This window comes from Globicephala melas, chromosome 11, assembly GCF_963455315.2.
Source record: "Globicephala melas chromosome 11, mGloMel1.2, whole genome shotgun sequence".
In the NCBI taxonomy this organism is placed as follows: domain Eukaryota; kingdom Metazoa; phylum Chordata; class Mammalia; order Artiodactyla; family Delphinidae; genus Globicephala; species Globicephala melas.
In genome coordinates, this window is record NC_083324.2 from 14,583,342 (window position 1) to 14,608,409 (window position 25,068).

General features: G+C 37.8%; 1 protein-coding gene across 1 annotated transcript in view; it reads right to left on the reverse strand.

Annotated features, from left to right (window-relative positions):
- CNTN6 (contactin 6) overlaps positions 1-25,068 on the reverse strand; it is a 237,857-nt gene that overhangs the window by 98,405 nt on the left and 114,384 nt on the right. The window contains 1 exon segment of the mRNA XM_060308373.1: positions 10,855-10,950. Coding sequence (XP_060164356.1) covers positions 10,855-10,950 — 96 coding nt within the window.

Consider the following 25,068-nt stretch of genomic DNA (forward strand, 5'->3'; position numbering starts at 1 on the left):
CAAACTTTAGAGCTATACCAGCAGAAGATACATGAGATAACAAGTTTTCTATCATGAGAGGTGACCAAGCAGAGAATGGATGAGCATTGCTTGAGGTATTGCAAAAAAGATTAATTTTTGCAGTGGATGGGAGGTTAAACCTGTGTTTCTATGAATGGTCTACTCCACCCTCAACATTGCTTCGACTTTTCTAATACTCTATGCTTTTAGAAAAACTATGCATAAATACAAGTCGCTTTTTATTTTTTAAAATATACTTTGACGTTCTTGTCCTGTTTCCGGGTATTGAATCTTTGTTTTCTTTTTCAAGTCCCTACTGGAGTCTTCTATCATTTCATATGGTCTCTTGCTTCTGAGTTTCTTTACTGATGTCCTTTGCTGTCTCACTTCTGAGCCTGTTGCTTTGTCTTTACCAAAGAGATGCTCAAAGGGTTTTGTTTGAAACTGGAGAGCCATCTAGATAGCAAAATTTTCTTCGGTATAAAGAGGAGGAAAAAATGTAATTCAGATTTCCCTGTTGTCAGTGACTCCTCATCTTTCGAACCTTCTATGGAATAAAGACAAATCTTAAGCAAATTCCCAGGGCTGTGTTCAGCTTAGGGATCTTTCATCAATACCTCTGTGGGGAGAAAAATAAGCTCTAGCTCTCCAAAATCCAAGGTAACCCCTTTCACTTTGCAGAAATTACAGATTGCCGCTAGTGTCCAAGAAATCTTTGTATTCTTTACCCTGTAATCTTGGGGCCAGAGACTGTAATTTTCATCTCTCCCTTGCTGAATTCATTTTTACCTTGGCTGCTAAAACTTTTCGATCTGTTCCTACATGTGGTGTATCCTTCTTCAATTGTGGAATATTTAGAAGCTGCTCAAAGAATGTGGTTCAGAAATAAGGAGGATTACCTAAGGAATAATTTTTTTAAAAAGCTAAGAAGCACTTTTATTTCATACCTGTTTCATCATTCCCACAGTTTGTTTTGTGAGACTAATTGGCTATTGCTAATATGCCTGTCATATATATAGGGGAGGGTACTGGAGCTACGGGTATAAAAGTAATTTCCCAAAATCATACTGTTAACATGTAGAAAGGGGCAGAACTTGAACCTACATCCTTCTAATGTCAAACCCTTTGTTCGTTCCCTAATACCACCTTTCTTCTTTTCTGTTTATCTACAACTGATCCTCTTTTTCTATGTCAGTATGCTCTTCCTGGCTATTCTTCCTTGCCTTCAGACTTCCAAAACCCCAGCTCCCTGCATACCTGAACCTACTCACATCTAGGACAATTGTTCCTCACCACGCATTCCCTCCCATATCAGTACTGTCTGTCCTGGATTCAGTTTCCTCAGAATGTTGTAGAATAAATGATTAACCCGCTATTCTAAATTACTCCAGTGTACTTATAGCTACTATTAGCAGGGAATAGAACACATTTGCAAAACCTGTAATAAGTAATCCTTCTCTCCAAAAAGTCCTCTCTAGAGAAGAGATTTTAAAACTTCTGTGAGCATCAGAATCACCTGGAGGACTTGGTAAAATGCCAGCTGCTGGGCTCCACTCTCTGAGTTTCTCATTCAATATGTCTGGGGTGGAGCCAGATAATTTGCATTGCTAACAAATTCCCACGGGGTGCTGACACTGGGCAAAGTCTGCTTTGAAAACAACTGCTATTAATGGTAAATCTCAGTGTCCTCTGCGTGATCACACTAGGAAGGATTTGATAGAACAGTGGTCACCTTGTATATTTGCCTTTGGGTGGTGTGTAGGAGGCTGGAGAAAAGGATGTACATCAGTTCATAGATTCATGGAATGTCTGGGATGGGAGGGACCTGAGATTTCTTCCAGCCCAACCTCCTCATTTTACAGGCGAATAAGCAGAAAGGAAGATTGCAGTAGCTCTGAGACTAGAATCCAGGTGTCTTTTGTGCCCCTCTGTGAACTGGTGAAGATGTAAAGCTGCAAGCCCTTCCTGTCACTGTTATTTTTCATCCTGCCCTGCTCCCTTCTCCCCTTAGGCTGACTCTTCCAGTTCATCCAAGCAGCCAGCCTGCAGTGGGGGCTTTTATCTATTTTGTTCCATTATCAGCCACTGCCATGCTTAATTTGTATATTTTTTTTAATGGGGAAAGAAGAAAAATACCTTGCAAATTAGAAGCTTAAAATCCTTCCCATTTGGCTTTTCTTAATTAAATGTATAATTCATGAGCCACTTAAGTTGAAACCATTGAATTTTTAAATATTTTCTCCACCATCTATGGCATTTATCTGTTATTGATGATTGTGATGTAGTCTCCCTATGATGATTCAGCAGGAACACTAGAACTGAATGATAATAGGTCCTCCCTGAACCATTGTCTGTAGTTTCACATTGACACCATCCTCTACAATTATTATTAGAAATGGAAGATCTGCAGTAAGCAATTAAAGACTATCTGCTGCTCTGTCAAGCATACAACAAATCCTGTTTTCCCCAGAGCATGAATATGTTATAACATCTTTTACAGCCCTATATCTTGTACTGTGATATGTAAAATACAAACACAAAAGTTATATGCAAGTATACCCATTATATGGGATGTAATTTTTATTAGAGGGGAAGCATCTCATGTGAAAGAGACCAGTAAAAATAAACACTGACACTGAGAACTTCTGTTGGCCCTGTAGAAAGGATCTCAAAATTGGTAGCATGTTTCTTGAGGCAGAAAATAAATGAGTAGAAAACAGAATTTGAAGCAGAGTGCTCAGATTTAGTGGCTAAATCCTTTTTTGGAATATTCCAGTATGCGTATAATTTACAGCAAACATTGTGTAGTGCTACAGGGTAAAATGTGACTGGCTCTTAGGTGGTTATGCCAGCTCAGTGGTAAAGACCTAATCCAAGAAGAATAATTCCTATTCTGGGTTGAGGTCACTGATATTGGTGCTGAGCAAGTTTATGATGCAAGCCAGAAAACTGCCCCAACACCTTTATAACCACTCCTATTTGAGCCCGCATTTGTTCCATAATTACTTGTTGACCACCTAGATTTTATTCAATACCTTTTGATCTACAGCACGTCCTGTTTGGAATCACGGAGATCGCTGCCTTTGTGGCCTACAGACAGTCACTAAGCAAAGGCCCTCAGAGTTCCTATGATTCCTAGGTTCCAGTGAATTCTAGGACAGCATCTGTACTGGCAAATCCTTTCTGAAGAAGGAATTAAAACCTAGCCAGCTTCTGAATAAACTTCAGGGAATCCTCCAATTCTAAGGAAGCCTGGGCAAGTCATGGGGAATAATACACAAGGATTAGACTTCCTCTTTCCTCTTCAATTTCCATCCTCAAGGGTGAGCTTAATAGAGTGAATGTAAGAGATGGGCTAAACGAGTGCTTCTCAACCAAGGGTGATTTTGCCACCTGGGGATATTTGTCAATGTCTAGAGCCATTTTTCATACTCACAATTGGGAGAGGGGGGTGCTGCTGGCATCAAGTGGGTACAGGCCAAAGGTGCTGCTAAACATGTTAACAATGCACAGGACAAACCCTATAACACAGAATTATCTCATCCTAAATTGTCAGTAGTACTGATATTGAAAAACCCTGGGCTATTCAGATGGTAACAGGCTGTAACATGAGTTCCGTTCAATGTGCTGAAAAGTAAGGAAAACATTCTTCCTGGGAATAAATGAGATTCTGAATGTGGAGAGAGGGAGTGTGCAGCAAGGGACCTAGAATAAACTGGATTTTTGGTCCTACATGCAGTGGGAGAGCCATAATCTTTCTGGTTCTCATACTCTACACTAATTTTAGGAAAATCAATCCACCTCTCTGGATGGTGTTTACATATTCTCCAATAGAGTTCAGAACACTTGCTATCTCTGTATACTTTATGCAGTAATTATTAAGTGTCTGCTGTGGCCAGGTTATGCCTGACAAAATTAAGCAGTAGAATAGATACAGTGGTATTTAGATAGGATCCCTTGAACGCCAGAGACATGATCTTGGCCAAGTTAACAGTAACCTCTTTAACACAGTTACTCAATTTGTAAATTGGAGAAATTTTTCTTGAAAGTGTTACCTGAGTCGAGGTATGCCAGATGCTGAGCTGAACGCCCAGTGTATAGTCGGCACTCATTATCTTTCCAATCATATGGTGTTAAATACTATTTACATATGATAACTTCCAAATTTGGTTCTTCAAACCTTTCTTCCTAGATATATCAATTCAGCTGTGTACTTGAAATTTTCGCTCTGAAGTTAGATATTTGAAAATTAACGTGTATTATAATAAATTCCTGATTTCCCCCATCCCAAAACCTGCTCCCCCTTTATTGGCCTCATCCCTGTACGTGGAACGGCATTCTTCCAGCTGCTCTGCCTAAAGACCTTGGAGTTATCTTTTACTCCCCTCTTTTTCTTACAATCTACATTTAATCTTTCAGGAAGTTATTTCAGCTATACCCTCTAAATATATCCTGAATATGGCAACTTATCCACCTGTCCACTGCTATCATCCTGGTTTAAGCCACCATTAACTCTAACCTGAATCACTGTAATCACCTTTTAACTGCTTATATTGTTACCCCTTGATGGTCTGTTCTCCAGAAAAAACTATTAAAACTGAAAGAGAAAGCATGTCTTTCTTCTGCTCACTATCATGCAATGCGTTCTAATCTCACTCACAGGAAACTCCAAAGGCTGTAAAATATCTTGAAAGTAGTGCTTCCACCCTCATCCACTCTCCTGTTTGCTCACCCTTCGTCATCCACACGGGCCTCACTACTGTTCTTCCAACATGCCAGACACAGTCCTACCACAGGTCTGTTGCACATGCTGCTCCTACTCCCCAAACTGCCTTTTCTCAGTGTCTCACTCACTCCTTTAGTTCTCTTCGCAAATGTCAATGAAGGCTTCTTTGACCTCTGAGTAGACAACAGCCACACCCATCATTCCATATCCCCTTTATTTTTCTCCCTAGCTTTTATCACCATCTGCCATACTTATATTTTTTATTATATTTGTTTACGGTTAAGATTCATGGAGTGAAGGACTTTGTTTCTTTGTTCTCCACCATATCCCTAAAACTCAGTAAAATGAGTGGCACTTAGTAAGTACACAATAAATATTTGCTGAGCGAATATATAATAGAAGGTCAATAATGATGGTTATCATCACTATTATTATTATTATGCTAACGAGCAGCTGTTGGGCCTATCTGCCTAAATATTTTACACATTCAAGCAACATTCAAAAGTAATATTGTCACTGCCAATTTGGCCTACCCACTAAGACAACACCAGTGTAATTTACTCCAGAAACAGGAAAAAAAAACAACAAACTAATTGGGAAGAAGGAGATATGAAAGTTTAGCACGTTTTCTCAATAGTTATCCTCTTTATTCTCTAACACAATTTTGAGTCTTGCTGGGAACGATTGTCAATTTAAGTTGAATTGTCAACATTTTTATTGACTCAAATACAAATGCTGGGCTCAAACAATAGTGCTATCTTTCTACTACAGACATAGATTCTCCAAAGTACTGGCATAAATTCAATTGTTCTACAAACCTAAAAGTTGTATCTGAGGAGAGAATGGAACATTTCCTCTAAAACAAATTTTAAACCTACGATATTTATGAGCCCAGGATTGAGTTTTATATTCAGACAATAAAGGGAAAGAATGTGCTTTACTTTCAATATGGTGGAACTATTATTTCACAGTGAAGGTGATTTTAATTGTTTTAGACAACATGTATCATTTCTACACTGTCATTTTTAAACAAAATTTCACGTGAGGCCAGGCTCATTCACTGTACTCATGAAGATCTATTGACTGCTTATTTTCATATTCATCCAATAGCTTTGGCTTCAAGCGTTTTACGTTCATTTCAAAAATTTAGAGGAAACTCTGCTTTTAGTCCTTTTGCAGATGACTTATGCAAAATCATTGTTACAAGTGACTGAGGCTCTTAACAAAAGCTCACTCTTGAGGTGAGTGAGAACTCAAGGTGCAACGACCTCTCTGAATAACAGTTCAAAGTCCACCTCAAGGCTGTGACCCCTCCCCCACATGAATTAGTAAAATAAATATTCTGTTGGTTCTTTCCCTCACATGAACCTGTGTTTAGAGGAATGACCTTAGAACTCTCCAGAGACATAGTGGAGGAAAGAAAAGTGTTTTATTTAGCTGACTCTCCAAATTTTAGTTCTGCCAAGCACCAAGAAGCTAAGTAGGAGAATTGTATTTTTCTGAGACAGTTATACAAGTTAAGGATAAGAACTATAATAGATAATGGAAGGAACTGTTAGATATTGTATCAAGATAAGGGAAGTCATGGACGACCAATAGAGGTTAGGAGAAGAAGTGAGGTCTAATGGGAAATGAAATGTTTCAGTCCGATGTGTTCTTTCCACCAAATCTTCAGTACAACTTACATTTCTCTGAAATATTTTAGAGTTATATATTTTTTAGGAGGATGGAAAGTAGGGATGAGTCTGCTTCTGCCAGCATGGATTCAGTCATATTCATGGAGCTTATCTCTAGTTAGGAAGTAGGATTAAGGAAGAAAATACACTTCTCTCCTCAGAGTATAGGGAATGGTTACTGTTTTGTTTCCAAATCTCACATTTCTAAGGGGTACAGCAGAATGTGCCAGTTTTGTGTTCTGGCATTATTGCCTAGGTTGCTTTTCTTTTCCACTGTGGGTACGTTTCTCCTAGAATAACCTTTATCTATAAATCGCCCCTTCCGAGATGAGTAGCACATCTGCAGTTGTGGTTGCCCTAAAAATTGTGTAGGAAGCATCCACAAGAATGCCTACTCTGGATTCAGATCTCCTTTGGTTTTTTGAAAGAAAGGGATGTCCATATAACAGCACCTGTTCAGTTTGGTTTATGCCAGTTACTTTATTTCATTGAGTTGTGACCAATCATTTCTGTGGGAAATCTGTTTACACACATTTTTTCTTTTGTTTTGTTCCTGGAGCTATTCTTTGCTGGGTAAATTTATAGGATTCAGCCTAGTTGATAATTTTTCCTAGTCTCCTGTAGGTGTTTTTTTTTTTTTTTTTAATATTATAAAACACACTGAAATGTATTTGATAGGCCTTGTTAAGAAAAGAATTTGCAAGTTTTTTGTGAATACACTAGAGAGAAAGCACAAAGAATTCAGGATGTTCTGATAATATAACGTTTAATATGATTTCTCCCTTGTTACTGAGCAACTTGAGGGATTCACTGCTGCTGACCAGGTACATAGAGAAAGGCAACATAACCAAATTGTCCAAAAAATGATGTAAAAATTTCAGCCCTAATGGTCTTCTATCGCTATGGAATCTGTAGCACTTTTCTTTATGAGAAGCTTTATTGATATCTACAGTGTATCTTTGCTTTTCACACACCGGATGTAAAAGTAATTTGGCCATGCCAACATTTGCTCTATCCTGCCCTGCTAACCTCATCTGCCCAAATTAGTATATTTCGAAGGCATGTTTTTGTGACTGCCAAGTGTGCAAGTAAATATGGAGCCTTTAGAGAGATGGAAATAAGTGAAGGCAAAATTTTTGGAAAGTGTATTATGGTTGACAAAATTCTAAAATAACTGCCATTGACCCCTGCCCACCATCTGAGTATGATGGGATTAATGAATATGGTGAGATGTCACTTTCATGATTACGTTAGATTAGATGGCACAGTTGACTTGGAAAAAGTGACTTTATCTTTAGTGGAGCTGACCTGTTCAGGTGAGCCCTTACTGGGATGGGATGCTTCTTGGCTAGAGAGATTTGAAGTATTAGAGGGAACTGATGCAAAGGAGGTTCTGAAAACGGAGAGGCATGTGGCAAGCAGTGTGGGCAGCTTCTAGAAGATGAGAGTGCTCTTGACAGCTGGCTGAAAAGGAAACGGGGATCTCAGACCTACAACGTACGGAGCTGAATTCAGGCAATTGCCTGAATGAGCTTAGAAGTGGGTTCTTCCTCAGACTCTCCAGAAAAGAAGTCATCTGGTTATGACACTGATCATAGATACACACGAAATCTAAGGACAAATTACAAAGACAGATAAAGATAGACCATGTCTGTCTCTAGAGTCAGCCCACTTTAAACCAGCTGTCCATTAATCCAATTTAAAGGTTATCTGATGAATATATTTCTCTTCTTTCTTGAGGTCTTTCCTGGTACAATTCACCTTCACAAGAAGGTGAGGCAGGAAAAAGAAGAATAAAGAATTGTTTTAATGAACCAGTTAAAGACACTCTCAGGGCTCTTAGCAGACCTGAAGGTGTAAGATTCTTGAAACTAATAAACAACTTGAGGTTTAAGAATTAACTATAGAGTCTTCTATCTGTAGGCATTTTTTGAAGTCAGAAAGTCCTGGGTTGGAATCTTGCCTTTATTTACTAACTGAAAACCGATTTACTTAGTCTGAGTCTCAATTTCCTCATTTTAAAATTATTATTATTAACGTATATGTATAGCTGATTCACTTTGGTATAAAGCAGAAACTAACACACCATTGTAAAGCAATTATACTCCAATAAAGTTGTTAAATAGATAAATAAATAAATAAAATAAAAATTAAAAAAATATTGGAATAGTGGGAATGAGAAAATAAATGGAAGGTCTTATAGTGCTTGCTGATGGTAACAACTCAACAACTGGTAGCTCTTATTACTGTTATTAATACTTTATTGAATTAATTTAATGAATTAATTACTTTATTAATACTTCAATGAATGAATGACTATTTGTATAATTGGAGCAAAAGGTATCTGTTAATATTCCCCTCAGTTTTGATCTGAGAGAGCAATAAACAACAAAAGAACAGTATTCCAGCATTCCTTCCTTTGTAGAGATGAGGAAGCCATGACTCTCAGGAAGGAAATTCTTGTAATACCTAGATGAAGTCAGTATTGACAAATACCTTTGGAATCCTGCTAAAATATTTCATATTACATAATCGAATTTGTTATCAGGCAAGTTTGTCATAATTTGCATGCAACAGGGATGCATTATTCAGTTATGACGATCTTAATTTAAGGCAGGTTTTGTATATCTGTTATTTAGTCTTATGGCATTAAGCAGAAAGACACTGTTATAATGAAGGACTTATACGCTTTAAAAGATCAACATATACTTCTTCATTGGTAGGTGGCAAGGTGACAAGGGAAAGCTTCTCCTAGTTGATGGCCTTTTTAAAATATATGACACTCATTTAGAAGTATTCTGCATGTCTGTTATTCTTATTTAGAGTAAACAAATGTAAAAATAATCTTCGATTCTGTCAAGTCTCTTTGACCAATCTCAGAGTATAAAATGACACAGACTGACAGCACAAACGAACATGATTTGCATGTCTTGTCATCTTAGATTATGGTTCTGGAAAATAATTTTCCTATTATTAAAAAACAAACATCAAAAAAAATCACATTTTTGTGTGCTTTTATTTTATCTCAGCATTGAAAGTTTTGTAACTCTTCCCTAATATTTCAGGTGAGCATAGTGACATACCAGTCTGTAATAATATTGAATAAAAGTATTGTTAACTTCCAGTTCATTTTTTTTCTTTCTTTTTATTCAGCATTTCACAAGGTTGTATAAAAATGAAAGTAATGGTAAAAATATTTTCAACTTTTTAAAGGATCATAAAAAAGATTTGGTTTAATATTAGAAGAAAAGTTGCTTTCATTTTATTTTTAAATATTTGTCTGTGTGTTTCCAAAACTCCTCCCATTCCAAAGTGGAGATCAACTATAACAGAGGCAGTGGTGGTAAAGAGCTGCCCAGGGTCTGGGACCCAGTTTGCCTGGATTTGTAGCTTGGCTTCACTGCCTACCAGCTGCATGACATTGGACCAAGTACTTAACCTCTCTGTACCTTAGTGTTCTCATCTGTAAAATAATAATCATTATAGTATCTCCCTCGAGTAGTAGTTGTTGTACAGAGTTAAAAAGTTAATACATGTAAAGTATTTAGGTGTGTACTATGTAAGCACTTGCTATTGTTATTAAGCTAACTACAATATAGTCAGTATGGTATCGGATTATACTAAATGAAATGACTTTATGGATATTTTTACACTGAATCCTCGCAGGATCACAGTTAGTTGAGAATCTACCAAATTGTACCAAACCGTACAGAATTTGAGAAAATGTAGCCCCAAGGGCTTGTCAGATCAGTGGGTGGTTTAGATCCCTGGCAACAGGTTAATTCACTGGCTAATCCAGATGCTTCCAAAGTAAAGAGTGGCATTTATTGCTTGATTTTCACCATTGCTACGAGATATTCTGATTCAGAGCCATCCAACATTTGCTTCCAATTAGGGGGTAACTTTCCTCTTCCAATAATTAAGGTGAGGTCACCAGAATGAGTGTTGGCATTCGCTTCTCCATAGAGCCCGATAATAAAAATAAAATTACAATCTTAGCTTTCTTTTTTAAATAAAACACTAGCCATTAAACTAATTGATTTACATTCATTTAACATTCACAACAGTACTATAATATAGGTATTAGTGTCTCCACTTTACAGGTGAGGAAACTAAGCCTAAAAAGGTTAAACAAATTGCCCTTTGTCATGCAGGATGACAGGCAGCAGATTAACAGCTGTGGTGGTTTCACTGCAAAGCCCCGTTTCTCACACGTGTGTACAGAGCCATCCTGCGTCTCCTTAAGGGCATACCTGTTGAGTGGCTGATTGAATAAATATCTTTAAAAGAAAAGATTTGGATTAGGACTGTTGGGATGCAGCAAGATGAGTCTGAACCTTCCTGGTCCCTTAAATTTGATGAAGGTCTACCATTGGCTCTACGAACTGAAGTGCCTATTTTGTTCCCTGAGTGGCCGCCTGAATTGTGTGCCTCAAAATAGCCCCACCATACCTCCAAAGTGTGGCGGTGGACCACAGAGAAGCACCACACCTTGACCTTCTCGGACGGACACTGTGCTTCTTGTTTTGGTTTCAAAGTCTTCAATATCTTGAAAAACAAAGAAAAGCAAGTTTAGAACTCGTTATTTTGCCGAGAAAAATTTTTAGAAGAAAAACTTATTGCTAACAGTAATGAACACTCACACTTGTCTGACCAGAAGTTTTAGTTGATGGTCAATTGCTGTACCCTGGTTATATTTCTCAGAATTTCGTCTTTCCTTCTTTTATTTTAATGCAGTTAAACAGAGTATATGATAAAGACATTTGTTAACAAAACTCACTTTTTGTTTACTTTTATTCTCCCAGGCAGCCTGTAGCCCGATAGGAAATCTTTTAAACCCAGCACGTATTTACTTTTCCTTGCCAAGGAAGGTGTGATTTAAAAAAGGTATGTGGCAAATGTGCTGCAGTCTTCTAGCATCTAAGCTTAATGGTAACCGTTTTGATGTGTGGATGAAGTCTGTGAGAAATTAGCATGGAATGTTGTGAGGGACAGAGTTTTATGTGATTGAACCAATGAGAAGAAAGGTATATTTTCTAATTTCTGTTGATTTACTCCTTCACAAAGCAGCTTCACGGTCTTTTATGAAGTGTTGTAATTTCCTACAACACCAAAGAATCATAGATATTCAGTGCTGGAAGACAGCTTACTAGCTATCTTGATAACCTATCCATCTGAGCTGGAAATCATTCAACATTCCTAGAAATGGTCACCCGGCCTCCAGGAAAGGCTAATGTCCGAACCTTAGTTTCTTCATCTGTAAAATCCCTTTTATTCATTCATTCATTCAATCAGTCATTCAGTGATTTAAAAATTTTGTATTAAACCCCTACTAAAAGATAGGAAGGGTATTTAAGGGCAGAAGATATATTGGTAAATAAAGCAGACTTGTACCTTGCCCTTATTGTGCTTACTAAAAGGAAAAGTAGAAGGCCAATTAAAAAACGTGTGTGTGTGTGTGTGTGTGTGTGTGTATAAAATATACACATTGCGATAAGTGTCATGAGGTACAGACTGCTAGTTGTCTACCAAAATCTACTCTCCCTTCTTCCATAGTAATAGATTTATAGAACAAATACTACACTTTTCTAACCAAAAGATACATTTCCCAAACATCTTTGCAGCAAATAGAGTAAGCAGAAACTTCTCACATATTGTGAAACTTACACCTATTACGTTTGAGAGGAAATATCCAAAAAATTTAATGTTCTCCACCTACCCACCCAATATCACTACCATCTAGATGGCCAATGACATGAAAATATTGAAGGTAAAAGACCACTAGCCTGGGTGCTTGAGTGACTGCATGGAGCAGAAGCACAGCTGATCTTGACCACCTACTTTGCATTATTATATTAGATATTGGTAAATTTCTATCTTGTTTGAGGTATTTTGGGGGGCAGGAGTATTATAAGTTTAATAACTCTTATATATGCTCTACTTTTAATAATGAAAATATTTGCCCAAGATGGACTTGGCTTCTTTCCACCTAAATCTCTTCCCCTTCCTCTTCAGCAGTCATTAGCCTTACATCTGATTAGGATCTAGAGTGCCTTGTACATTACATTTCTTCTAGAGGATTTTTAAACAAATATTCCCTCTTTCTTCTTTGGCCATAGAAAGACTAAATCAGCCTACATATGTTGGTACCATTGATGTGAATTATTGCCCTGACTTGGGTTTGCATCATTTTACACGTGACTCATTAAGAATCAGGCTAACAAACTGAATTTAAAACCAAAAATCAATATATTGATTGTTTCTATTTCGAGCAGTAATAACAGGTGAGGATTTTAAGGGGGTTTTTTCCTTACTATTATCATTGAAAGTTCCCATTAAATTGTCATGACATTTTAATGGTCACGAAAACAAAAACTGTCACAAAGGAGTAGTGAGAAATTGAATGAGTGTATGAAATTAACAAGCTTTCAAATAAATTCCGTGTGTCACATTGTCAGTGTTCCATGCTCACAGTAACATCAATCGTGTTTTCAGTGATAATCAGAAGTCATTATAACACACTGTTGATAAGACTATGGGTACTTTAATATATTCTGTGTTCACTTCCACTTAAATAGTATCCACTTGTAACATAATTTCTCCATGCCTTATGATTACAGTGGGGTTTCTATTAGCTGACATGAAAGGAAATCAACCTCTCTCAAAAGTCACCCAAGCTCTGTTAGCAATCAAAACACAGTCATTTGAAAATAATACTAGTTCACAGGTTTTAATTAATAATTCAGATTTTAAAACTGTTTAATAGCACACAGATCATAGACATGATCTAGTTTTGCTTTATCTAAATTAAGTGAATTTAAGTACCATTTCATGTGAATGTACTTTGAACAAGATCTGTTTTAAGTATCCAACCTGTATTTCAAGTACCTTTCTGCTAACCAGAAACATAATTCAGATTATTTTGAAGCAAGGTTCACTGAAGGTAGCCATACATGCATTCAGTGAAATTTTCTTCGCTCTGTAAGACCTTTAAAAACTCCAGATTTATTCTTCTTTAAGGAGAGGCCAGAGAGAACCACCTTTTCCTATTTTTGTCCTATCCATTTTTTGCTTAAGAGAAAAATAGCTTAGTATGAGTCGTTCCCTGAGTCTCAAATTCTATAATATTTGGAGAAATTCCCATAAACCAGAAAGGTGACCTGCCCAGGATGTCCTTGTGCCCAAGGTACAAGTCCTGCCGTGCTGGTTGCTATTAAAGACCCCAGTCGTCGAGGTTGCTCTCATTAAGCCATTCTGATGACCAGGGCTTATTGGATCCTGTGGTTTTATTGCTGGTTTTGGAGGAAGCATTTGGCAGGAGCATAAGCAAAAATGCATTCACAAACAAGGCTCTGTTCCAAAGGCCAGCAGGAAGTGCCTGAGAATGGCTCATAAAATGAGCTTTAAAGAATTACTGGGCCATTTGCTCTCTCCTGGAGCAACCAAGGTGCAGTGGAGGGAAAAGGGTCACCAAAATGTATTTAAAATTAAGTCCAAGCAATGCTAAGTATTGCAACGCCTAATTGTAAAGAGGATACATCTTTGCAGACACCACTTGTAGGAATGAATCTCAGCCCAATTAAAGCGAGAAAACTGTGTATTTGCTGCCAAGGCCTGAGGATCACAATCAGAGGATGTGCTTGGCGGTGCCAGCCCCTGTCACAGAAGGAGGCTAGTGGTTTGCCAACTCTCATAAACTCGGAGGAAGGCTGTAGGTACCCAGAGTTTATTGATCCCGACCAAGAGAACAGCACCTGAAAAGATAGGGATAGGAAAAAATATTCACCAGGGAAAGGTCCATGCTTCAAGCAGGACATAGTGTAGTTGAGTTGGCCAAAGTAAAAATAATACTATTAATTGGATCTTTCTCTATTTGCTGTGCATGAATTATTTTGTTTTAGTGTTTTAAATCTTCTTTATTTTTCTTTCTTTCTTTCATATATCAAGAATAACTACTAAGTGCCAGACACTCAGTGAAGCAGTTTCATTGAATCTTCATGATGATCCTGGAATATAGTTACCAACGTCACATTCATTTCACAGAGGAGGATACTGAGGTTCAAATAGGATTAGCAACTTACTGAAGACCGTACGGTTTCTATTCATCAAGACAGAACTGAAAAGGAGATAGTCTGGTTCCAGGGCTCACATTCTCAAACACCAGGTTATTCTGCTTTCCAGATGTTGACTGAGGTCTCCCTGCCACTTACAGCGTATAAAATGGCATAAACTGCCATTCCGTTTTCAAACAAACAAACACAAAAGCTCATGCCTTTCCACAGGGTTCTGCAGATTGCTGGGTTGGGGTGGGGAGTGCTGTATTGCTAGGTGTTAGAAATAGCTCCCTTTCTAATATCCTACTCCTCTGAATCCTTGTTTTTTTTCCCCTTCAGATGTGGTTCTTGATTTACCTCCACTCTTGTGTCCCTGCAAACAAGGAACTTAGCCCCTTATCTTGACCTTCATACATAGATATACCCCCTCAACACACACACACTCACACTTGAAGCACCACCATTATCATACTTTGTGCTGCTGTTGTCAAGCTTATTGATTTAGTAAGATGTGACCCAAACACCTTAAAATCAAATATTAGGTATTTGATTCTTAAAAGTTCTTTTGCTTACGTCTGTTCTCTCTCTCTCTTCTCCAATTTTCCCACTACAGCCCTCTCTTTGAAGAGCAAGGGAAATCAAAATCTTCCCATTTTCCTCTGCAAAAAAGTTCACCTCCCTCCAGCTCCTACTACCAACTCAGAAATTGATGCATCTGCCCTATTTCACACTGCTTATAGGAAAAGGAAATAAAATTCAATTCCATATATCATGTCTCTAGAGGGCATTTGCTTAACCACCAGGCTTAACTGCCTCTCTAGCTAGAGCTTCACCCAAGGCTTAACTGCCTCTCTAACTAGAGTCTGACCCTAGACACAGGCCATATGATCTGCCCTCAGACCAGAGACAGTGCTCGTTTTCTCTCTTTCCACACCTCAAAAGCAACTTCAATTATGTGTTACTTTGAGGACATTAAATCTGATTTTCAGCTCTAAGATTTCTTTTACCCTGCTCCTGGCTTTCCACCAATCAAATTTTGTTTCCCCCCTTGGCAAATCCTTCTGAAGAAGTCTCAGCATTGAGATGTGGTGCTGGAGTAAAGAAGACCGAGGAGCATGTGTGTGTGTTCACCTTTGTGATGCAGTTCTCACGTTGGAGGTACGTGTTTTGTTTTCACCTATGGCAAAAATATCTTGTTGGAGGAGGAGAAGCTGATACTCTTGCCCAGTGAAAGAGAAATGGTGAAAGATACCAAGAATAATTCTCTAGTTCTGCATTAGTCTTGCAGAATTCCCAGATATAGTATATGCAACTTTTGCAATCAAAGTACTCTTTTTGAATCTTAAGACAAGGTAAGGTAATTCTGATTTCATATCTCCATTAATTTTCCCCTTGGAAGAGGACCACTCATGGAGAATACCAAAATTGTTCATGTTACTATTTCCTGTTTCCTGGTGGTTTTGAATAAGCTGAAGTTCTTGGTACTGTAATTAATTTTCCCAGATCTTTATTAAGTGGCATACAAAAATATCTCTACTTAGACCAGTTTCATTTTCCACCATCATTTTCAAGATGCGATATACTCAGTTACAGAGTTTGTGATATTACTGTGTTTCCTAGCACAACTCAGTAACATAACATGACATAACCTAATAAAGCACAGTGATATTGTCAAATTCTGTAAAACAGGCAATAGCTAAGTCTTGATACTGGACATAAATTTGGAATGGTAATATGCAAGCAGGAAGTAAAGAGATATTTTAAGAGATTCTGGTGTCAAATCCATTTACAATCCAAGTTAAAATTCCTCCTTTTGTGGTATAAAAGTATTTTTATAAAAATTCATAAATAAATGGAGAGAAGTGAGTCGTTTCTTGGTTTCCTGAGAATAATGAATCCACTGAAAACCATTTTCTTATGGTGTTTAAGAAAATATATATAGGATAATAGTCGGGGGGGGGGGTAGGTTTTTTCTATCAGCCCAGCATCAAGGTTTTCAGAGTGAAAAGCATTTAATAAACACAAGTAAACAAATATGAAATAATTGGTCTGTTATAATATACATGTAAGACTGGATTTGAAATTCTATAAATGGACTCATTTGTCTGATTAATGGTGGTAAGAACAGTGTCAGCTATGACTTAAAAAAAAGATACAAGTTTTAGGCATGACCTGTCCTCTGTCTTGATTATTAAGTTTGCATATTCCCTATAGTTAAAACTAAATGAGAGAAGCAGAAGTGAAGGATGGAGTGATGCAACTTTGATAGCATAGGATAGACTGGATGTGAGAGGACTGAAGAGTTCAGATCTTCAGTGTTTCTGGAAAGAAAAGAAGCAGTTTAAGTAGGCATGTAAAGATTAAACAACCCACTAATGAATTCCCGACGAGGTTATTAGTGATAGAATGATCAGACTGTGACCAATGATCAGAACGATTAAGAACACAGGTTTAGGATCAGACTGTGTAGGTTCAAATGTTAGCCTCACCGTGCTAGCTGTCGATACAGGGCAGATTAAATATTCTCTATCTCAGTTTTTGGCTCTTTAAAATGAAGCTACAGGGAATTCCCTGGTGGTCCAGTGGTTAGGACTCCACGCTTTCACTACCATAGGCTGGGTTCAATCCCTGGTCGGGGAACTAAGATCCCGCAAGCCTCGTGGCCTAATTAATTAAAATGAAGCTACCAAGAGCACCTGTCTTAGAGGAATAATCATATAATGTCTTTTAAATGTTTAGAAGATGTTAAGTACTAAATAATAATGTTGGGGACTTTGTATTATTAATGATCTACCTACATATCACCAAAAGGAGGTTGTTTAGAATTTTTAAATAGGTTTCATTTTCTATTTTCATCTCAGTCTGATGATGTAACAAAACATATTTTCTTGAAGTCTGTTTATGGAACTCCCTTTTCTGCTCACCCAGTGGCCAGCCCAAATGCTCAGTGAATAAATGAAAAAAAAAAAGGCCTAAAGTCAAATTTTATTCCAAGCACTGCCACATCACATTTCATTTTACTACAGAGAATGTTTCGCCAACTTGACAGGAGTTATTACATGGAGGGTCATTGAACCTCTCTGCCCAGAAAGCTACACAGCCCAGCTGGAGGCAGACGTAACCTCTTGGCCTGGTATGTGAGTAGCCAGAAAAATCCTAGGCTGCCCTGCTTCTTCTTGATCTTGGAGTGTGCCTTTTGGCACCTACTCATTTTCCCATCTCTTGTTCTACAGGGAGGATAGTGCCAGTACCTTTTTAGTCAATTATCTCTAAAGAGATTTCTTAGGGCTATTTGTGCTCCTTGAGATTAATGAATGATACAAATAGTGCTCAAGTGCAAAAAGAGGAGTATCTGGAGTAGGTCAAGTCCTCAGGTGAATAAAGGATGCACTGCAGCATGTGGGAAGATGTGGACTCAGCTGTGTGTGTGGGGGGGGGGGGAGAGCAAGGTAGTCTTTTCTCCAGAATAAACATTTGAGGATTTTGCTGAGGAGCCATGAGTGACAGAGAAAATACATTCCATCGTGAACACCAAAGTAGCTAATCCAAAGGACACTGGGGTTTAAATAAATTTCAGTTAAACATTTGAATGCATCAGTTAAGAGCTTGGAGGGTTGCAGTGAAAGGGGTTTCTAGTACAGGGGAAGGGAATTCTTATTTACTGACATACTTCCCAGTTACTGGAACTTTATAAACATCATAACATTTAATCTCCACAGTGACCCTGAGATGTAGCTACTATGACACTATTTTATAATAAATAAACATACCAAAGTTCAGAAAGGTTAAGTAACTTGCCCATGGCTACACAGCTAGAAGACGGCCAGAAAGGGACTCCTACCTAGCTCTGACTCTGGAAGCATTTTCAGCTCTTCAGGATACCACTCTGGTCATTCCATAGAGGGAGAGGGAAAAAGCAGAGGAAAGGGAGAAGGGGAAAAGAAGAAGGCAAAGCAGAATTTCTTTTTTATCCAACAGTCTTCCTGCCTTTTGGGGAAGAAAGTCCTAGCCTGGTACAAAAGTCTGCACGTTGTAGCAAAAAAGCCAAACTGACCGCTGGCCCCCCCTGAGGTCTGAGGGAGTTTGTCCAGAGCCTCAGCTGTAATTACCTCCTGTCCCAGATCATCAGCAAAGGGGGCTGGAGTATTAGTTTTGGTGGAAATATGGTGAACCTGTGCCCTTTCAGGAACAATCCCACTCTTAACTCCCTTTTGACCCACTTTTGTGATGCTCATTAGAGTAAAAGGGAATGATTTCCTTGAAGTAAGTCTCCAGGATCCTTGATAAGAGGGATTAATGTGAACATTTACAGCAACCAGAGTCCTTTCTGACTGAGCACGTAATAAGCCCTTTTATTCATTGTGATGGTTTAATCAGAATGTTTGATTTCAAAATTTGCAACCTATGTGGAATATAAAAGGTGGAGTTTTCAAGGTAATGGAGCTGAGCCTCTGGCTAAATGTGTTACTACTCCTGTTTATACAAAGAGTGTGAAATGAGAGCACTTTTTCAAACACCTCGCACACACTTACGCTCTGAGTTTACCAGAGTTTTTATCCTACCGACTTCAGTTTGCAAGAACTTGCACAACTGGAATTAAGGAGTTGACTTCATGATTGTTGCTAAATACTGGGGTTTTTTTTGTTGTTGTTGTTGTTTGTTTGTTTCTATCAAATTGTTTTACTCTGAGCAAGGTCTTTGGAGTCACAGCTACAATCTGCATTTTCTTTGCAGCTTTCACCAGCTCAGCCCTCAGGGAAATTGAGGGTCAGTGATAAGGACTTTTGCATGCATTGTCATTTAGAGACAGAGAGGGAGAAACAGAGAGAGAGAGAGAGAGAGAGAGAGAGAGAGCAGAAGCCAGAGCAAGAATGTGCATCTATTTTAAATAAAACCCCATTCTTTTCCCAAGCACTTTCACTTCTATCATCTTTGTAACTACTTATAGTAACCTTGACAGGTGAACAGGAAAGATACTACCAATGTACAGGATAGGTATACTTGGTTCTATGGGCAGTGCACTTAAGTGTTATACAAATAAATATTTTTAAATTTTAATTGCTGTGCATTGCATTTTAAATTTTCCTTCTATTTATGATGAATGACACCAATTTTCTAGATACAGTGGTGATAAGTATGTCCGTTTAAACAAATGTACTTAGTAAAAAGTCAAAGCAATTTGATTGGGAAAAATAAATAATAGTGTATGTGGTACGTGGATATTTCAGACCCCACAAAAATAATGTGTAGATGCCTGAAGTTTGGGGATGATTTAAGAAAATGGACTGTTTGAGCTCCAAAGGATATGGTGGATCAGGAGACAGGACACTTTTGAGAGAACCAGAGTGGTCTGTGTTAGGAATGAGCAGGGATGTGGTTGGGTGGTAGGGGTGGGGGAAGAAATAGAAACAAAAGGATAATCAACTTACAGAATGCTGAAGGACTTTCAGAAAAAGACAATTCAACTTAAAATGGTTTGTGTTCTTGTGTCAATATACCTTTCCTCCCCCAAACCTCCACAAATGTTTTGATACAAACCAAAAACAATGTGAATATATTTAGCAGTGCTTTATGTGGGGGACAGAACTAAAAGTACCATCCACTCTTGGGTCAAAACCAGGGTGAAGAAAAGAGGGAAAACTGTAAGAGGTAGTGCAGAGACAAAGCTGGAGCTGGAAGCAATGGTCAGAATGAGTATCTGTCTACTGGGATATGCAGGAATCTGGACACTGATTTTCCTACAGAACAGTGAGTAGATTTTATTTAGACTTTAAGAGGCAGAAAGTGCCAGCTGACAGGAGTTTTGTATAAATGAAATTGGTCTGAGTCATAGTACTTGTTTCTGACAAAGTTGAAATTGGTTCTTTCAGTCTCAGCCTCATTCTGCCGAATCTCTCAGGATCCCTTTAAATAGCTGCATCTCATAGACAGGTGCTCGAGAAGTATTGGTTGATTTAATACACTAAAATGATAAGTGATTTGCTTGCATTTCATTATAATTTATTATAAGAATCTCTTAAATGTAGAGTTTGTTCATTAGTTCATGTATTCATGAAATTATTTATTAACCCTACTCAACTGCAATTGCATGTATGACTTCCTTGTACAAAATGAGTATATGGGCTTGTTTTTGTATTCCCAGTACATAACACAGTGCTGGCACACAGTAGGTACTCAATAAATGTTTGATTAATGATTAATGAACTCAGAGAAATAAAAAACGACTTTAAATCACTTATTAAATTATTTAGGCCTCCGTATGATATGGTCCTTCTTACCACTTCTTTTCGTCTGTTGTTCAGGAAACTCCATACACAATGAACATTTTATTTTCATGTTTCTCAGAACACAATACGTTTCCTTCCCTTTATGGTCCTCGGCCTTTTCCTTTCTTCTGCTTGAAAAATTCCTCCCAGATCCCTGCATCGCTGGATTCTTTCTAACATTCAGATTTCCACCTACATGCTACGTTCTTAGGGAAGCCTCTCTTGGCCAGTCTAAAGTAGCAGCTCCCCATCACTCTCTATTTTTCCCCCAAAGGTCTAATCACTGTCAGAAATGATGATTGGTTTAATTTATTTCAATTTTTGCAAAATAGACTATAAGCTTCAAGAGAAGAGGGACCTTGTCCTCCCTCAGTAACTAGGTCAGTGCTCACAAAGCAGGTATTGAACATGTTTAATGAATTAACAAATAATTATAACTAAAGCAAATGTGTGAATGCAAAATACTACATATGGAGTCCAGCATATATTCTTCAGGAATTGAGAGGATAAGAACAATTTTTCTTGGATCAGAGAAGATTGCAGAGAGCAGAGGCTAGGATGTATTCTGAAAAATGATGTTGTAGCCAGACTCCAAAATGGCCCGCAGTGAACCTGCTCATGGTATCCACTTCCTCCTCTAGTCCCTTCCCACCACATTTTACTAGAATCGGTCTGTGTGACCAACAGTATGGCAGAAATTATGGCACATCACTTCTGAAGTTTGGTCATAAAAGATCATGGCCAAGGAGAGAGAGACAAACCCATGAGCAGAGGGGATGTTTATTTCTTTTATATAAAAGGAAAGAGTGTTCACATAGTTGAAAGATAATGTTTGGGCTTTGGATTTAAATAAGCCTGTGTTTGAATTCAGCTCTTGGTTTTATAAACTGTGAGACACTGAAAAGTTTACTTCTCAGCTCTTTTAAGTGTTACTTAATATACTTATTATCTGATACCTAAAGGATATTCAACAAACGTTTGCTGAAAAGAAGAATGGATGGGTGAATCTAATCTATAAACATATGTTATAATAGTTATGTTATTGGATTATTGTGAGAATCAAATGAAATGCTATAAGTAACCTGTTTAAATACTATGTCAAATAGTCCTCAATAAGTTATATGGTTACCTAATAAGTATGTACCATTATTATGCATATTTTGCACATGAAATGCTAAACTCCAAAAGCTTAAGAAAACTTGCCAAAAGGTCACTGAACTAGTAATTAATTGTTGGAGCTAAGCTTCAAATTCTAAGGAGCTACAGTTTTTACCACAATGCCATAATGCCTAAATGATGACCCAGTTGATCTAACACATTCTAATTTCTGCTACAGTCATAATCATGTTCATTGTTTGATCTGGGTCTCTTTGCATGGCAGGGACAGAAATTTACTTAAAGCATTCTAAACTAAAGGAGGGGGCAGGTATAAAGTTTTCAAGAGAAATCATGCCAACAAAGTACAGAAACGTGACTGAGAACAGGAAGGCCAAAGGACAGCTGTTCCCTCCCTCCATCTCCTTTTTATTTTTCCAGTCGTCATGGTCTTCGTCATCTCTGCTTTTCTTTGAGCATCTGCTCCATTCTCTTCTCGGCAGATCAGTCTCCTTGTATTTACTTACAGTTCATGCACCCTTAAAATCTCAGACTGCATATTGTTTTGGCTTATCCTAACCGCTCTATACACTTCTCAGCTCTTGAACCTACCATGAAGTTTGCTTGTGTCTCTTACTTGAGATTTTTGAGATGTTTAATGCCAGACAACTGTGTCTATAGAAAAGAGGTTATCCATCCAGCAACCTAGGTTTGCTCTTTTACAAGACAAGCAGAAACTGTAATTATCATCTTCAGCATAATGATTAATCAAGGAGATCACTGTCCAATTGCCTCAATTAGGTATTTCATTTATTTTAAGGGTAGAATAAGTACAGTCCAATCACTTACTCAGTAATCAGAAACAACTGAAAAATAACATATTTGGTCATAGAAATACTAGGGTCAAGTATATGGAAAACATAAAATTCCTGAACTGCTATCTTTGAACTTTTACATACCCTCTTACCTTATTAGATAAGTCTCTGTGACCTTTTTAATTAAAACTGTGTAATAGATGTAAATACCAACAGATTTCTTGAATTTTCTCACATTATGACTGTCACTTAGAAAACCAAAAGTAGTGTGATTCTTTCAAGGTATGATTGTAGCAGCCATTGTAGCTCAGCCCATCTAGGAAGTCACCTGACACTTTGGGGGACAGTTACAGTTGAGAATTTGCTACCTTCAGCACTTGGGTCTCTCTGCCTGAAACTGCTCCGTGGACTTCTTTATTCCATGAGCATAGTATGACTTACATCCCCTGTATGCCTGCTGGGGATTTAATGTCCTCAGGAGTGACCCTCAACCCAGGAGGTATGGGAGTTGGTAGGTAAGGACCCTAGCTTCCTTGCCCTGTGGTGGAGCAATCGTGTGGTGTGTTCTGTACAGCTTCTCAGAGGGGCCCACTGTACTTAGCCATAGTTGCCCACTGTGATAACCTACTCCTTGAGCTTCCTTTTTGTGGGTTTTCTGTCTTTCCTTTATACTGTCCTTGTCCTTCACCATGCTTCCTGAAATTACCTTCCAAATATACTACTTCATCCAAATCCTTGTCATGAAGTCTGGTTTTGAAGAAAGTCAAGCAAACAGAAAGAGTATACCACAGACATTTAAAACAAGTCTTATCTGCCAATTTATTAAGCAGCGACTCTTTGCCAAGCACTGCTCCAGAAGCTGAAAATGCAGCAATGAACTAAATAGCCAAAGAGATTCGTCTCCTGTGGGAATTCCTTGTTTCTCTCATTTTTTTTTTTTTCTTTTTCATGGCACACATGGAGTTTTCTGAAGCTTCACATTAAGTTTGAACAGCCAGTTTCCTTATTTCTTCATAAAGCAGAGAATATGATGCCTTATAGAAACAAAATCAATTTTTGTTTTTCTTTCAGTGAATTATTACCTAAAACACCAAATAATGGGACTGTTGCTGTTGTTACCACTATTAAAATGTTGGCGAGAGGTAGAGAAACTCATGATGGTATTCAACAGCCCAAACATGCTGCAACATCAAACATCTGCCCTGAATCCATCTTTGGTACTACATAGTTAATGGTATAAAATATTCAGACTCACCTCTGGACCGTAAGAGGTGCTGTGCTGCATAGTAAGTACAGATGGAGCCTCTGGATGCTTTGAGTCTGAACCTCCGTCTGGAAGCCACAGGCAGGCAAGGCAGTTGGCTCGCCAAAACAAAAAATGTTCTTGATATTCTGTTTTTGAAAAGTTCTCTTGCTTGTCATCACAGAGTCACTTACAATCAGGGAGTCAGTTTTGTATTCAAGAGGTTCTCTTTCTATCAGCAAAGTGTTTATAGGCACTTTTCACTAAATTGCTTCTCTAAAAGAAGTAGTCAGGATCTCATATGCATTGGCTTAAGGATATCTCTGCCTAAAGACAGAGGAATGGCCTAGATGACCCGCTAACAGCTCTTTATGCCTCAGAATCTGTGAAAATTTCTTCTAAAATTTTGGTTCACATTCAAAGCATTTTTGGTTTAGATCATTGAAACTTAGACTCTCTTTACTCATCTAAAGAAGATATAACTTTTTAACATACACTTTCACATACATCATATACTTTCATGTGTGTGCATGTTTGCATATATATATTTAATTATATGCTATGTATTTTATATATTACGCTGTTCATGATTTTGTATATTAATATATCTGTACAAGCGTGTCTCTATTTAGTAATTCAGTAGATTCTGAAAATAATGTAGCTATAGAGCCAGTGCTGCTCTAATTTTAAAAATGAGACAATTAGGACTCAAAATGCAACTTGCCCAAACTCACACATCTTGTAAGTGATAGAGCCAGTTCATTTAACTCCAAATTCCTGACACTTTCCAGCATTTCATGCTGACTTTACATATCTTGTATTTAGTCTTCTGTACTTTTCCCCTACCAGTAAATTCATAATTAATTTTCTCCAGATAAAAATGTAAACACTTAAACAATAATAGCAAACTAGGATCCTGTGAATAATAAGCTAGAGATTATGTCATACTTCATTTTTTTTTTTTAATTAAAGGAAAAAAACTTATTCACACACGGAAACATCTCACCGAAATGGATTTTTGTGGGATCTTCATTCCTATTGATTAATCAGAAAAGCATTATGGAATAAATGGTTAGAAAGCTTGGGTCCCAGGATGAGCCTGACCTCAAACATCCCTGTACCATGTCCTAGAAAATTACTTGATCTTTGTCAGCTTCTGCTTATTTATCTGTAAAATGGGTTTATAATAGTTC